The 16602-nt window shown below is 46.1% G+C and overlaps 1 protein-coding gene and 1 long non-coding RNA gene across 3 annotated transcripts in view; one reads left to right on the top strand and one right to left on the bottom strand.

The window, feature by feature from the left end:
• Window positions 1-518, top strand: part of LOC132657737 (uncharacterized) — a 47695-nt gene extending 47177 nt beyond the window's left edge. The window contains exon 2 of the long non-coding RNA XR_009596289.1: window positions 1-518. This exon is cut by the window's left edge and continues 12161 nt beyond it. This is a non-coding gene — a long non-coding RNA (uncharacterized LOC132657737).
• Window positions 1-16602, bottom strand: part of FTO (FTO alpha-ketoglutarate dependent dioxygenase) — a 426388-nt gene that overhangs the window by 60773 nt on the left and 349013 nt on the right. Inside the window, exon 9 of one of the 2 annotated variants that reach the window (XM_042230687.2) lies at window positions 1-8066. This exon is cut by the window's left edge and continues 16882 nt beyond it. Within the exon in view, the coding sequence (XP_042086621.1) occupies window positions 8063-8066 (4 nt within the window). The 3' untranslated portion in view covers window positions 1-8062. 2 annotated transcript variants of the gene reach the window in all.

Raw genomic sequence — 16602 nt, 5'->3', positions numbered from 1 at the left:
AGTGACAGAGAGATCAGGGGAGGATAAAGAAAACTGACAGACTGAGAAGAACCATTCAGAAGGAGTCAAGTTCAGCATGGGACGCTCACAGCCCAGGGCCGAGAGCTTAGGACGTTTCTTCTGTAGCGGCAGACTCGCTCTACGGTGACTCAGTGCTACGTGGATGGACACCGAACGAAATTTGCTGAGACTGTTCAAAGCTAAGTTACACAGCTTTTAAGAGTGTTTCCTGTGATGTACTTGCGTGTATATGAGACACCACTGTGTTGGTCTTAGGGGCCCTCCCACCCCACCCTGCTCCAGCTTTCTCCTGTATGTCCGCCGCACCTCTATGGGCAGCGCTTCAGTGCTCTCTGTTTACACGTCCATCTCCCTCTTCTAGACTGTAAGTCCTTGATGGCAGGGACCTTGCCTTATTTGTCCTGGTGTTCCCAGCATCCTGCACAGTCCCTGGCAGAGCTGGCATTCAACAAGTACTCACTGAATGAACAAGGGAATAAAGTGATGCCTACGCAACTGACTAGTATATCCATTATCTACTGCTGTGTAACGAATTACCCGCCACATTAGGGGCCTAAAACAGTAAGTGTGAGTATCTCAGTGTTTCTGTAGGTCAGGCATTTGGTTCAGGGTCTCTCAGGAGGATGTACTCAATGGTGCTGCAGGCACCTGAGGCTTGATGTGGGCTAGAAGTTACACTTGGAAGCTCGCTGCCACGGCTGTTGGCTGGAGGCCTCAGTTCCTTATCATGAGGGCCTCTCCAGAAGGCTGTTCATGGCAGCTAGCTTCCCCCAGAAGGAGTGTTCCAGAGAGAAAGATATCGAGAGTTACCATGATGCCCTTTATGACCTAATTTCCCCCCTTATTCTGTTTGTCAGAAGCAAGTCAGCAACTCTCACTGAAAGAGAGAGGATTTCACTAGGCTGTGAATTCTGGAAGCTGGGGATCATGCGGGGTCATCTGGGAAGTCAGTTACCACTGCTGGATGCTAAGAAAACAATGAATTCAATCAATACTATCGAGTTCCTTCTATGTAAGAGACACTGTGCTGGGTGCTATGGCTACAACAGTCAGTGGGAAGTATGTCTCCTGACCTCACAGAGCTTGCAATCCAGTAGGGAAGCTGGGTGTTAAGAAATAGAATATGAATATTACATACGGAAAAGTGAAGGGAGTAGGGGTGGGAATGTAGGAGCGCAGGGCACCCTTAGCTTTAGGTATTTAAACTAAACTGCAACCATAGACCATTAGACAGACTGTTATTATACATGCTATTGTTATGCCCTAGCCATCACTTTGGCTTCTTCCCAAATAATTATGCAGTGTCCTGAAAATACAGTACTGGACTGTAACTGAGGGTGAGCCTTTAATAGGTAGCAGGCAAGAATCAGAGAAGGTTATCAACTTCCTCTCTCCAGTGAGGAACTTCAGGCCAGGAGGGCAAAGACTTGCTCAATTGCACGATAATAACTTTATATCAGAACACTTTCACTCTTCAGAGAGAAAACAAGTCATAGGTGGAGATAGAAAATCTGCTCTCCAAGCCTGAAAGATGCCCTTCTAATTACTACATAATGGGGGATTCCATTGTGTCTGTAAGTGATCTGAACCCGACTAAATCCAGACAAAACCTTCTTGTGTCATGTATTTGCTATTTAAAATGTTCTTTTTTTTATTTCTCAAGTAATGGAAAGGCAGGGAGTGTAAGTTTTCTTTTTTTTGGGGGGGGGAGTGGATTCTGTTTTTCTTGTTCTGTTTTGTAATCCAAGGATCGACTTCTTTCTTCCTGGGGAATCTTTATTGAATTGCAACTCACTCAATATTAAGAATTCCGATCAGAGGTAAACATGCAAAACACTCATCTGAGGGGATTAAGACTCTTTGTTAGTGTTTACATTATCTGTTTTTAATTCCTATATATCCTTTCTTTATCTCAGTGTTTCAACACTAATTGCAAAACAGCTCTTACCAGTGGTAATGAGCCCCGGACCCTTGCAGACCTCTAGACGTAGCTCCTCATGTAGATAAGGCAGCCCCTTAACAAGGCTCCGTATCTGGATCAAGGCCACAGCCTGCTTCTCTACTTTCTTTGGCTCGTCTGGCCTTCCAGAGGCTAAATCAGCTCACTAAATAAGTCAGGGAGTTCAGGGTGATGGCTTAGTCGGCCATGCGTCTAAACTCAGCCGACTCTAATGAAATGGATGTGCTGTTCTCAGCTTCTTCAAGATACTTCCTGACTTCACATGAATTGAGATGGAACATCTGTATCTGAGAGTACCAATTCCACCTGGTACTACAGCAGGACTGAATCAAAACTGGACCCTGTCCCCCAGTTAACCCCAGTCCGTTGGTATGAACTAAAGTTGGTATGAATTAAGCTTGTCCTCAAGATTTCAAGAATCAGGCATGACTCGGGTGTCCATCTCTCCCTTCCATGAATTTTCACGCTGCACTTGGGATAAAGAGCGCTCCCTGAGTTCTGCCTGCATTGGAATCACAAATGCCGAAGAAAGAAGATGAGCTTTTGTGTTAATGGGGTTGGTTCGACTGCTGCTTACTCTTATTTTATTTAGCAAGGGAGAACCAAGCAAGAACTAAGTTCTGTCTTTTCTCTCCTGTAGCCCCAATTTTCCACTCCGCCGTTTCTATGATTACAAATACCTTTTACTCTTTTTGCATTACCGACTCACCTACCCATTGAAATGGTACCTATTTCATCTTCCTGCCTTGTCTCTTCCTGTATGCCCCTTTCCAGAGACTTAATTCAGAGACCGTTGCTAGGCAACTATACATCATAGCAGCCAGTCACCAATAACTAATTGCCCTCAGCACTTTTGCCTGACAAATATGGACCGCCTATGACAATGGCAAGTAGTTTCAACGGCCAAAAACACACCAACAGGTTTTCTTAGCTCAGGGAAGGCAAAAGCATGATAAAGAAGGTACCATCATCACGCAGAAACAAAGACGTCCAGTCTCTTACACCCACCAAAGTGCACGGCTATAAAGTTACCAGCTTGGCACTGTTCTCTGGTCCTGCTCAGGTACCAGATCAGAGGTACGACTGGAAGCATCTGAACACACACACACTGATGGAAAAGTGAACACTGGGGTTTCACGTTCACTCACCTTCCTCCCTACTGGCCCCATCCCATTTCTACAGTTTCTAGTTGAATTGAGGGTCTATGAGTAATCAAATTTCAGCCTCAATTTTATGGTGAGTGTAATGGAGTTAATTTCTTTAATGCTAGCAGTTCATGGAAGGGGTCTCTTGTGGCCGCACAGACCTGGGATTCGCAGCAGCTGTCAAGAGATGCCGCTGAGGAATTCCTTATTAGCTAAGATGCAACCAGGCAGAAAACTCATTACACAGTGCTAAATATACTTAATCACATCTATTAGAGAAAAATGAACTTGATAATTACAACAAATAACTAAACTGCAGAAAGTGTTCAAGAAAAAAAAAACACCAAGAAGAACCCATGCCAGGATTTAAGGACACAGGGAGTGTGAGCTGCCCAAGACTAAAGGGAAACCAGCATTGTGCAGCTTTGAGCTGAAGGAGAAACCCTGGTCTCAAGGTAGGCGGGGCTGATTTAAGTTGCCTATGAAAATGACAAATTTCCATTTCAAACGTGCCCTTGTTTATTGGGTATATGTAAAATTTTAATTAGAAAGAAATCCTCAGAGGGTAAATGCTTTGTTTGTAGACAGGTTCCTGGTATGGTTGGGGGGCTGGGGGGAGGGCAGAAAAGGAGACCATGGTAAATACTCCGTTTGACAAACAGAGATTTCTAATAGCTCAGTGGCACACACGACTTTCCCTGGAGCCTTGCCAACGCTGAGAGTCAAGTTTGTCTTTTTCTCTAATCACAAACATTGAAGTCCTTGAGTTGGGGACCTTTGCCATCCCTGACTGAGGAATTACGCAAAGAGAGCCACTGTAAATATCTCCTCCCCATTTTCCCAGTGTCTGACCTCATCCAGAAAAGTCACTACCGTCGGAGGTGGTTCAAGGTACTTCTGCTTCTCATGGTGAGACCAGCAGCCCACAGGAACTCTGAGCAGTGACCCAGCAGGAGATGATCTTTGAAAGCCCCAAGAAGGAGGAAATGAGGGTGGGTAGAGAGAGGAACAGGTAGAATAAAGACAAAACGGGCGAGTCCTGAGGATGTGAGATGAGCAAGGGTCAAAGCCGGCCAAAGCCTAGAGGGGTCCCTGACTCTGACAACTGCAGAGGTCGCCAGATGGACATGGATTTTAAGCACAGACATGGCAGGATGGTTTCATCTCCTTTAAGTCTGCTGAACAAAAATACACTTCTGTCACCTTTGGCCACTGTGAGCAGCAGCAGAAAGACACCCACCCATCTTGAACACTGGGAAAATCGGAAGCCAAGACTGGACATCAGCACGAATAAACCAAGCAGCCCCTCCCTCTTATTATCCATATTTTAAGGGGAATGGAAATAGAAGCAGCGAATGTGATTCACCTGTGATACCCAGTTTCCTGATCAAAGAGGTCTACTTTCCTGTCTTAATGTTTTGGAGGAATGGCCTTTGGTATAGTCTTGGCTTTTTGTTTTGGTTTGGTTTCAATATTTATTTATTTTTGGCTGCACTGTGTTACTCAATGCAGCCTCTTCACGTCAGCATGCGGGCTTCTCTCTAGTTGTGGAGCTTGGGCTCCAGAGCTCCCGGGCTCAGTAGTTGTAGCCAGAGGTCTTAGTTGCCCCACAGTATGTGGGATCTTCCTGGACCAGGGACTGACCCCGTGTCCCCAGCATTGCAAGGCAGAGTCTCAACCACTGGACTTCTCTATCTAGGGAAGTGTCCCCCAGGATACTCTTGCTTTGGTCACCAACTCAGGCTGTGACCTTATCCTAGCTGTCCTCCGTGAAAGCTCTTCATTCCAGACTCTGGGCCCCAGGGCGTCGAGCACAGCCAACCCCAGCCCTGGCATCACCCTGTTCCCCTAGCTTCCATCAAGGCAAAGGAGCACCTGTGCTGGGAACACCATGGGATATGAACACGGAAGGAAAGAGCATCAAGAGCAACTGGTCCACATCTTGTGAGCAAGGGAAGAAAGTCTGACTGACACTGGGGCCAACATTGCTGGGAGGGAGTAGAAGAATGTAGGTCACGGCCATCTTATCTCAACTCAAGGTCTTACTGTACTAAAGTCAGATATTCTTGACCTTTTCAAACACATGCATGTGTGCTACGTCGCTTCAGTTGTGTCCGACTCTTTGCGACCCAATGGATTGGAGCCCGCCAGGCTCCTCCATCCATGGGGATTCTCCAGGCAAGGATACTGGAATGGGTTGCATGCCCTCCTCCGGGGGAATTGTCCCAACCCAGGGACTGAACCTGTGTCTTCTGCATTGCAGGCAGACTCTGTACCACTGAGCCACCGGAAAAGCCCCTTTTCAAACACATGAGCCAATAAATCATCTTTGCCACCACCTTCCCACACATCCCAGCCAGGCTTTTGCCCCAGTTGCAACTGAAAAGATCCCGAAAGAGTGTCACCTGCCCACTGTCAACCACAACACGTCCCATGGACTCTGCCTGCCACCGAAGGAAAGCTCAGGGGATAGCCATATGACTTAAGACGAGAGACCTGAACCAGGTAACTGCTGACTCTGTTTAGAGCATGCGTTCTGTGGTCCAGGTGCCCAGCGAATGAGCATTTCAGAACCCAAGTCACAGCACGGTGGGTCACTGGGAACCCGCCTTTCGAGCTGGTAGAGAGATCAGAGGACGTGGGAATATCAGCTCCAACCAGCCATCCAGCTGCACTGCGTTTCATCACGTATCAATTTTTACTGAAAAGAAAACCATACAAATTTAATCAGCTCTTCATATGGAAATATTTAACTTTTTTTTTCCCCGGAGTTGTTTGATATTATTGTTTTAAGAGTCAGGATTACAAAAAATATCAAGATGTGTGATAGTGGCGGACACAGAAAAGCATCCATTTCTGGCAAGAATGCAAGTCTCATTTCCAGTAGACTCGAGTCTTAAATGCACTGGCGTCTCCGTCAATTGCCCGGCTCAATGAAGAACATATTACATGCCCATAACCATGAAGCATAAATTGAGAATGATCCATCTTACACAGCCCTCACCCACGGTTGAGGCAGGATGCTCTTATTGGTGAGAATAATATGACCTCAGAAAAGCTCCTGTTGTCCCCAGGTTCTGGGAGTATTCTGTTTTAGCATCCAGACTTCTAAGGTTTCTATCTGCTCCTTTGCCCTTCAAAGATGTTATCAAACGGCCTTGTTCCAGAACTTTTAATCTCTGAAAACCTATAACATGGAACTCTCTTACATATATATATATCTATTAAAGAACTATGCTCTCTCTATATAGTCATAAAATATAAAACACCTCTTAAGAGACTGCCTTTGTTTCCCAGCCAAGGAAGGGCACATGAGACGAAAGAGGCTGCCTTTTAAATATAATTTTAAAACATTCCATGAAATAAAATGAAGTATCGATATACAGAGTGATTGAAAAATGGGGACTGCTTTTGAGATCATGGGGCATTTTGAAGCGCAAAAGTGATGTAAGCTGTGTGCCAACGCCAAGAATTTCACATCTCAGAAATGGGTCATCGGAAACTTAGGGGCAAGGAAAATATAGTGCATTTGAGGAAGACGTGTGCGTTTGAAGACCACACATCACTTGGGCCAGTTCTTGAGGAGGGTGGGTCAGCTACCTGCAGAGTCTAGCCCAACCTCGGCTGGGACAAATGTCCATACTGTCTTGAACTGCCTCCAACCACAGTCTCAAATCCTTAGGGTTAGAAACTTCTAACACTAACACACTTGCTAAGTGATAATGTGTGCAAGAGATGCACCTATTAGGGACTTGCCTGGTAGTCCAGTGGTTAAGAATCTACCTCGCAATGCAGGGGACCTGGGTTCGATCCCTGGTTGGGGAACTAAGATCCTACACACTGCAACTACTGGACACGCAGGCTGCTGTGAAGACCCATAACAGTCAAAATTTTTAAAGAGAGAGAGATGCAGCTATTAGGTCACCAATCCAGATCAATTTTTCCACTGTGGTTTCGCTGAATGGTAGAAATGAAAGTTGCTCAGTTGTGTCCAACTCTTTTCGATCCCATGGACTATACAGTCCTGGAATTCTTCAGGCCAGAATACTGGAGTGGGTAGCTATTCCCAATCTGGGGATCAAATCCAGGTCTCCCACACTGCAGGCAGATTCTTTACCAGCTGAGCCACTAGCCCTGACCTGTCTATTTACTAAATGCCATGATATCTGCCAGATGGGCAGAGTTAATCTCCCAGGCTCCTGTGAAGACGTCTTCTGCCCTTCATCATGTTAGCAACACTGACCTATGCCCTTGGAGGAGAAGCGGTGAAAACTGTTAACAGCGGAGATGAGAGAAGCCTATTCTTGAGAGGCGGAGTTTGGGGAACCCAAATCACAGAAAACTTTATGTCAACGCTATGGAGCATGCTTTTTTTCTTTTTAAGAGGAAGAAGAAATCCCATTTCTATTATGCAGTCAGGAAATTGAAGATGTCTATCTCCAGATAACCCACTGCTTGTGGTGTGATTTCAGATGGAAACTTGCATGTAGAATGTTTTCCTCATTGACTGTTTTTTCCCCCTGCTCTCTGTAGCAAATAAATCAGAAAGTTAATAGTTTTGTTGATTTGTTGGAGTTTTTTTTTTTCCCCCCGCCTTTAAAAAAATAAAGAAAAAAATAGATTTAAAGGTGGGGGGTGCAGAAACTGATCCCACCGTGTTAACAACTCCATCGTGGTTTCAGGCTGCGGTCATGCCAACTGTCTAGTAAAGAGAGGAATTCCAACGTAGCAGAAGTCATAAAATCTTCTTTAAAAGCACAAATACCATGCAGAGAAGAAACATACACCCTTGCACTGGGACCAGGAAGGTGGGGGTGGTACGAAGGAAAATGCGGACTGGAGCGCTGGGGATTAGTGGTCACCACATTGCCTTGGAGGATCTTCCACCAGAAGCAGCTGTTGCCTTGACCCAGAGCCTTCTCTTCCTCTTAATCCATCACCTGGAGGATTTTACAAAGATGTCAGCTATTATCTGAAGCTATCTTCATTGTTATTCATATGACAAAATATTTATCACTGACCAACTCTGCTTTTTCAAAGAGGCTGATCTCCAAGATGGGCATCTGGGAGTTTCTTACCAGCAGAGCAGCAGGCTTAGGGCAGGCCAAAATGTGACTGCCCTGGGAGACAGACAGAAGGATACAGGGAAGAAACATGTGCTGCCTGTTCACCAAACCACTGTTATCCTTCCTCAGACCCCAGAGCCGAGCCTTTGACAACAGTCCCCTATCTGGATTTCTAGATCTCATAATTGACAAATAATTGACTTGCCTTCCAATGAGGGTCAAAGCTCCCCCCAGTTACCACCCCTGGTGATGAACACAGTGGGCCAAGTGTTCCCCAGGCAGCCGGGAGGAATCCTGTCCGCCCCGCAGGCCCCCACTCAGTTACTCCAACAAAAGGCAGCCGTTGAATGCAGAGAAAAAGTCAAGCGAAAGAGCTCGGATCCTGTGACACGAGGCATTCAGCAGCCAGATTGCTTTCACACAATCACTCAATATCTCTTGATGATGGCCAGACCGAGATGGGGGATCCGTTTGCCAGGTACCGCTCTGACGCTGGGAGCGGGCGGGCTGGGGGCAGACTGCAAAGTCAAATTCCTGTTTCCGAATACAAGCGCTTCTAGAAAACATCCACCTCTTTGACGCACTGCAGAATCCTGGGAAAAGGAGCCGGCAGAGCAAGAGGGCAGGGCCCCACGGAGGGACCTCTCACAGTCTCTACCCCCTGATGGGCTGTCCCTCTTCCCTTTCCCTGAAAACTCTGCTCAAGGGAAGGAGGGGGCCGCTTCTGGGGAAGTGAAAGGCAGTAGCAGCGGTGGCGGCAGCCCAAGCCACCCCCTTCACACTTGAATGAATTAAACACCCAGATACAAAGACGTGTATTTCATGTCATCTGCCATTTCCTCCACCCTCCCTCCACCCGAGCTGTATGTAAACATTACAATTTCCCCCCCTCACCACTTTGGATTTAATTGTATTCCTAATTGAAAATGAAAATTAATTTGCTTTTGATCAATTCCAGGTGGCAGATCAGCCGGCAACGGTAGCAGAGCGTTTGTTCCCCTCCACCCCCAGCCCCATTCTCTGAGTGACCACACACACACGTGCCCATAAACACCAGCCTGCATCAGGAGTGTAAACAGGCAGCAGCTTCTTTCTGCACAAGGCCTCCTAGTTCCTAGTGTCTCTCATCCCTTGGCTGATTGGCACCATTCAATTTTTTTTTTTTTTTTAAATAAAAGGTTTACCAAAGTGACGATACTTGTGGAAATCAACTGCTGACAGACTTGCAGAGTTAAGTACATAATTAAGGCTGTGGAAATACAGATGTTGAACAATGGCGGCTTACATCAAGATGTATGTGGGGATCAAAATAACCCGGCATCTGGTTTCTTTATCTAAGTACCTTTCTTACGGTTTGGATCTTAATTTTTTACAGTTGACAGCAGTGTTATTTGAGCCACTCAGTGGCATCTGGCTGCTAGGGGAAAGCAAAAAAAAAAAAAAAAAAAAAAACGAAAGCAAGCAAGGAAGAAGGGGGGAAAAAAATCTCCATGCACTTTAATTAATTGTGGAGAAATTACATGGTCCTTCAACCGTGTAGTTTGTCATCAGCACACATTACAGATTTATATTAGATGTTTCTCCACAGTGTCAGGAATAATTAAAAGGGGGTACGAAATGATGCCAACCAGCAATGCTTTACATCAGTGGTGAAAGTTTTATATTTATTACAGCCAAACAATTTTAGAAGAAGATGTCAACTCAGAGGCTTGACTGTGCGTGGAATACATATCAGGCTGGAGGGGAAGCCAAGGCTGCAAGAATAATGGGAGAGCACTCATGTTTAATCTGTCAGGCCAACCAGAATTGGTGTGGCGTGCCAGAGTTATTAAGGACACGGCATCCCCTTTTTAAATCCTAAAAACATTCACCCCAAACAATAAGTAACATACGCCTTTTTTTTCCCCCTTCTGAAATGATCTGCATCCAATAGTCCTTTCCAATCGTAATAAGAACAGAAAGGCCAACTGAATGCAAGTCACTTTTTTTGCTCAATTAATTTGTGCTACACTTTTGGCTTGGGGAGCACTGGTAGAATTACTAAGTAAAAGAATATCAAAACAACTTCTGCCTTCACTGAGTACACGATTACAGCATCCCTGCCAGGGCTTTCCATGGAGGGGGCCAGGCCAGACAACAGCAAACATGAATGGTGATCGCCATCCTGTACCTTAGTTTCCTTATTCCTGGTGCCATGGAACAAACCTGGGCCATATTCCTTTACTTTTTCTAGAGATCACGGCCAAGGGCTACATTTAGAAGCCAAAGGTCACAAAAAAAGCTCTTAGAAACGGCCCACGCCAAAGGGCGCGATCCTCCTCAGGACATAAATCTTCTGGTTATTCTTTCGAAGGACCAGACTTCCTTTTGTATCAGGAGTTCATCAGGCAGCACATTACCGGGCGATGATTAGACGCCCTTAGCCTTCATCATGGGTCTTGCAGGAGAGTCAAATAATCCCCTAATATGCAATGCCTGTCACTTCTTATTTATTAGCTTCTTGCCCTGGATATTTTCATAATTTCCATTTAGCTCATGTGGCCCCAGAAGCGGGGACTTTCTGGGAATTACAGCCTCAGGACATCTTCACCTTTGCTCGCAGCGAGTCAGAGGAGAGCACTGGGCTAAACCAGGATCCTCTCCTCAGTGTCTGTGGGTTTACATGGTGGGAATCCTCCTCCCTGAAGCCCTCATGATGTATAGAAAATGGCAACAGAGTCCTCAGAGCGACGCAGGCCTCAGAGAATGGCCAGGTGGGTCTAATAGAGAGAACTGGCTTCTCCCACAAATAATAGCTTCCCCGATGGCTCAGATGGTAACGAATTGGCCTGCAATGCAGGTAGACCCAGGTTCCATCCCTGGGTTGGGAAGATCCCCTGGAGGAAGGAATAACAACCCACTCCAGTATTCTTGCCTGGAGAAATCCCCACGGACAGAGGAGCCTGGCAGGCTACAGTCCATGGGGTCACAAAGAGTCAGACACAACTGAGCAACTAACACTTTCATAAAGTAATATCTTCAATGGTGTTAAACGATTTAATAACAATATCCTTAAATTTTTTTAAATTCTTTTTTATTTTTATTTTTTTTTAAGTTTTTTATTTTTTAAATTTTAAAATCTTTAATTCTTACATGCGTTCCCAAACATGAAATTTAAAGTGTTTTAAAATTTTCAAAGCAGTTTGGTAAATATGATTTGATTTTACTAGTCCTTGCATAACTCAATGTGGAGGTACCAGAAGCGGGAGAAACCTCTATGAGTTCTTCAGTCCTAAATAAAACATACGCCTCACCTGTTTTTCCTTTGCTGATGAAAAGTCTGTGTTTGGTTGTCTAAAGTATTCTCTGGACTTCGAACACAACTGAAACTTCTTCCTGTAGCCCTGTGTCCTCTCTGACTATTCCCGTCTCCTATCGCTTTGCCTTCAACATGTTTCCGACCTCCTCCTCTTCCCCTAAGACAGCAAGCCCAATCCTACCTCAGGAATTCTGACTTACCAGGGTCCCCTCTGTTACAAACAGTAACTCCATATCCTTACGTAGATGTCTCCTTCTTGTCTTTCAAATCTCAGCTTAAATGTCACCTCTCAGAGCAGCTTTTTCTGGCCCCTCTAATATTACCCATCCTCTACTCCCATTTCCTAAATCACTCTCTGAAATGATCCTCTTTTTATATTGCTGTTGCTCAGTCGCTAAGTTGTACCTAATTCTGCCACCCCATAGACTGCAGAATGCCAGGCTCCTCTACCCTCCACTATCTCCCAGAGTTGGCTCAAATTCATTAAGTTAGTGACACTATCTAACCATCTCACCCTCTGTTGCCCCCTTCTTCTCTTGCCCTCAGTCTTTCCCGACATCAGGGTCTTCTCCAATGAGTCGGCTCTTCACGTCAGGTGGCCAAAGTACGGGAGCTTCAGTTTCACCATCAGTCCTTCCAATGAATACTCAGGGTTGACTTTTCCTTTAGGATGGACTGGTTTGATCTCCTTGCAGCCCAAGGGACTCTCAAGAATCTTCTCCAGCATCACAGTTCAAAAGCACCAATTCTTCAGTGCTCAGCCTTCTTTATGGTCCAACTCTCACATCTGTACATGACTACTGGGAAAACCATAGCTTGGATTATATCGACCTTTGTTGGCAAAGTGATGTCTGCTGTTTCATATTGGGTTGGCCAAAAAGTTTATTCAGGTTTTTCCATCAGTGTTACCAAAAAAAACTGGAATGAACTTTTTGGCCAACCCAATACTGGTTTAAAACTGGTCTCTCCTGCTGACACGTCAGTACTGAGAGCTTGGCAATATACCACTTCAGGGAAGATTTCCCTATGTGCTTAAATGATTAGTCTCGAATAATCTATGTGTCAAATTTTTCTTTAATTCCGTAGAAAGTCTTTAATCTGGTTAGCATAACTGAAATTTTGACCATGTCAATGATTTTTCTTCATCCCATTTGGGTTTCAAAGGCACAGATGGAACCTCTCTTTTGGCATGACCCTAATGGAATTAACCACATGGAAAGAGATGTTGACCTGAAATCACTATTATTGGAAAGAAAAGAATCTGAATAAAAGGTCAAGTCAGTGCATCTTGGGTCTCTAAAAGGATTATTTTAAACTCATTCCCCCCACCCACCCCCGGCCCCCATCACTGTTGGTATTAAAGCAGTTTGCTCACCAGGTTTGAACTCTGATCTGAATTGAGGTTTGCTGAGGCTCAACCAATCCCTGCTAAATGCAGCTTCAGAGAGGTGCAACTAAGTGCAGCTGTGGCCAAGGTGAGACTCGTGCCTAGCAGGGCCCTGTGGGACTCCAGGGCACGGAGGCCTTTTTGTTCCCCATCCTCAGGAGCAGGAATCTGGCCTCCATGACCTTCTGAGTTTCAAAGGGCCGCACAGTTGCTCATCAAAGGGGAAACAGTAAGGAAACCACCTGAGGCAGAGGTTCATTGAGATTAGGAGGGGACCACCTGGGACCCTGCACACACCCTAATCTTGTCAGCAAACCCCACCCTTTTGCAACTGCAGAAGAAAGAATTCAAAACTGTTACTGCCTTGAGCCTTATCACATACTCCTGCCTGACTATATAACCTTTCCCTACTCGCCAAGGACTGCTAATACTGTTAGTCACTCAGTCCTGTCTGACTCTTGTGATCCCATGCTCTGCAGCCCACCAGGCTCCTCTGTCCACGGGATTCTCCAGGCAAGAAGTCTGGAGTGGGCTGCCATTCCCTTCTCCAGGGGCTCTTCCCGACCCTGAGATGGAACCCAGGTCTCCTGCACTCCAGGCAGATTCTTCACTGTCTGAGCCCCCAGGGAAGTCCAAGGCGCAGTTCTGGAGGAACTAGCCCATGTTTCCCCTTGCCTGACAAAGGAATAAGGCGACTCTTTCCTCTTTCTTTCTCCTCCGTAACTCTGTCTCTGTATTTCTGTTTGGCATTCAGGTACAGAGAACCAAGATTTTTGGAAACAAGAACTGTTGGCTTGTGGACTTCCCTGACCCTGGAAGATTCTGAAACAGTTTATCTCAGACTGGGACTTGAACTCATGTGCTGGGACTCAAACCCAGCCCAAACCCATGGTACTTGGTTTCAGGAACTAATGAAGCTCAGGTTCTTCATGTCTCATAGCAAAAAGAATTCAGTGAGAGACATAGCGATAGGTAAGAAGTGGATTTATTCAGATTCAGAGAGAAGCATACTCCACAGAGTGTGGGCCATCGCAGAAGCCGAGTGCGGCCTAGAAATGTGACGTGGTTAGTTTTTATAGGCCGGGTAATTTCATATATGACTTTCCTGGTGGCTCAGACAGTAAAGCATCTGCCTACAATGTGGGAGACCTGGGTTCTATCCCTGGGTCGGGAAGACCCCCTGGAGAAGGAAATGGCAACCCACTCCAGTACTCTTACCTGGAAAATCCCATGGACAAGGAGCCTGGTAGGCTACAGTCCATGGGGTCACAAAGAGTCGGACACAACTGAGCGACTTCACTTCACTTTAGTGAGCCAGGAGGATTATTTTTGGGAGGGGGCAGAGATTTCCAGGATTTGGGCCACCACCGACTCCTTGGTCTTTGGACAGTGCCTTGGAACTGTCATGGCGCCTCTGGGTCTGTCATTTCACTTGCTGATTGAGGATCAAGGTCTAGTCTTGTCTGCCATCTTGCTCCCATTTGGTTCTAATCAGTTTATGCTGTGTCCTTGGGCTATGTCATTCTTTCAAAAGTTGTGCCCTGTCCCTTTCCCTCCTTTACAGTGCCGCATGCTGTGGACCAACCAAGCTCGTGTGCTAGAAGCAACTACTGAAGCTCACATGCCTAGAGCCTGTGCTCCACAGCAGGAAAAGCCACCACAATGAGAAGTCCGCATATTGCAACAAAGAGTAGCTCCACTCACTGAAACTAGAGAAAGTCCCCACAAAGCAATAAAGACCCAATCCAGGTAAACTAAAAGAAAAAAAAAAAAATTAAAGAATCGTCGGCTTGTGCTTCAAACAGCAGGTACCAATGGCAATCTTGCATGCCGAGGGCTGGCCAAGACCAGAAAGGCAATTAGAACAGGGAAATTGGAATCCAACCAAGAAAACAAATATCTACAGGAAGTGAGAGGCCTAATAAGTGACTAACTGACTAAAAATCTCTGGAGAGATTACAATTAGGATCCATCCCTGACATCTGCACTTCCTGAGGACTCTGTTGGTTCACCTTTACGACTCCTCATGGTACCTAATGGGCTTCCTTGGCAGCTCAGCTGGTAAAAAATCTGCCTGCAATGCAGGAGACCCTGGTTCAATTCCTAGGTGAGAAAGACCCCCTGGAGAAAGGATAGGCTACCCACCCCAGTATTCTTGGGCTTCCCTGATGGCTCAGATGGTAAAAAAATCTGCCTGCAATGTTGGAGACCTGCGTTCAATCCCTGGGTCAGGGAAGATCCCCTGGGGAAGGGTATGGCAACCCACTCCAGTATTCTTGCCTGGAGAACCCCCATGGACAGAGGGGCCTGGTGGGTTACAGTCCACGGGGTGTAGCCCGCCCCATGGACTTGGACATGACTGAGCCACTGAGCACAGCACAGCATGGTACCTAATATATTAAGTACTCAAGATAGATGTGCTGGAGCGAGTCTGCAGGACATCTTCCCTGTAAACTCCATGAGGTCAAGGTCCTGTTTCTCCAGTACTCAGCACAGTGGGAGGTAAAAAAGTTTGTTGAATGAAAAGCACTGATCAATGAATAAATCCATCAATGAACAAATGGGCCAGATCATTCCTATAGGGCTAAGATGCTTGATAATCCTTAGTGGTGTTGAAATCTCTCTTCCAAACTCTACCTCGCTTCTTTCCAGATACTGAAATATCTTTCATTCTCTGCCATCCCTCTGTATCTACTCTGAAACAAAGACTGTCCTACTTTCAGAGAAGCAGAGGTGCCTCGGTGGAGGCTCCTGACAACCTGTCCTCTTCATCAAATTCATTAAGCTCTACCTTCATTAAGCCCTAACCACACAGCACTGTTACACGTGGTAGAAAAAACCAGAAGGAGCAGTTTCCTGGGGTCTAAGAGCTAATGGATTAAAGGCACCTGACAGGTGTGGGACATGCAGTGTCAGCTCGCCTCTTGATCCCTTCCCTTTACTTCTCATGCTCTTTGACAATCTGGTTTGCCCTTTTCAAGTAGAAGGAAAGGAGCGTGCAAGCAAAAGGCCCCCTCTCCGAGGTGCGCCCTCCAGCCTTCACAAGCCCTGCTGGCTGTTCTAGTTGTCCTGTCTTGCTTTACACATGGACTGCCATAAGGGCAGATTAAAAATCAGATGATGTCTAATGGGTTGCATCTTCTCTCCCAGTTTTGCAGTCAGAAAGTGAAAGTGAAAGTGAAGTCGCTCAGTCGTGTCTGACTCTTTGTGACCCTGTGGACTGTAGCCCACCAGGCTCCTCTGTCCATGCGATTCTCCAGGCAAGAATACTGGAGTGGGTTGCCATTTCCTTCTCCAGGGGAATCTTCCCGACCCAGGGATCAAACCCAGGTCTCCCGCATTGCAGGCAGATGCTTTAACCTCTGAGTCAGTAGATAGCAAAGCTTGGGGGTGGGGTGGGGGGAGGGCAGTGGAGACAGTGAGAAGGCCTTTTCCAGGTGAAGCGCAATCTTTTTTTTTTTTTTTTTAATTTTTCTTTATATATTGCCGCCTCGGGTCAGTTGCAGCATGCAGGATCTTCGCTGTGTTGTGCGGGCTTCTCTTAGTTATGGCGCACAGTCTCAGCAGCCCCTCAGTGTGCGAGATCTTCATCCCCTGACCAGGGATTGAACCTGTGTCCCCACAATGGAAGGCAGACTCTTAACCAGTGGACCACCAGGGGAGTTCCTGAAGCACAGTCTTGATGCATCTAATTTCCCTCGCAGAAAGTACTTCACTGGGAGGCC

Source organism: Ovis aries, chromosome 14, assembly GCF_016772045.2.
Source record: "Ovis aries strain OAR_USU_Benz2616 breed Rambouillet chromosome 14, ARS-UI_Ramb_v3.0, whole genome shotgun sequence".
NCBI classification, from domain to species: domain Eukaryota; kingdom Metazoa; phylum Chordata; class Mammalia; order Artiodactyla; family Bovidae; genus Ovis; species Ovis aries.
This window is presented reverse-complemented; position numbering and strand designations above follow the sequence as displayed.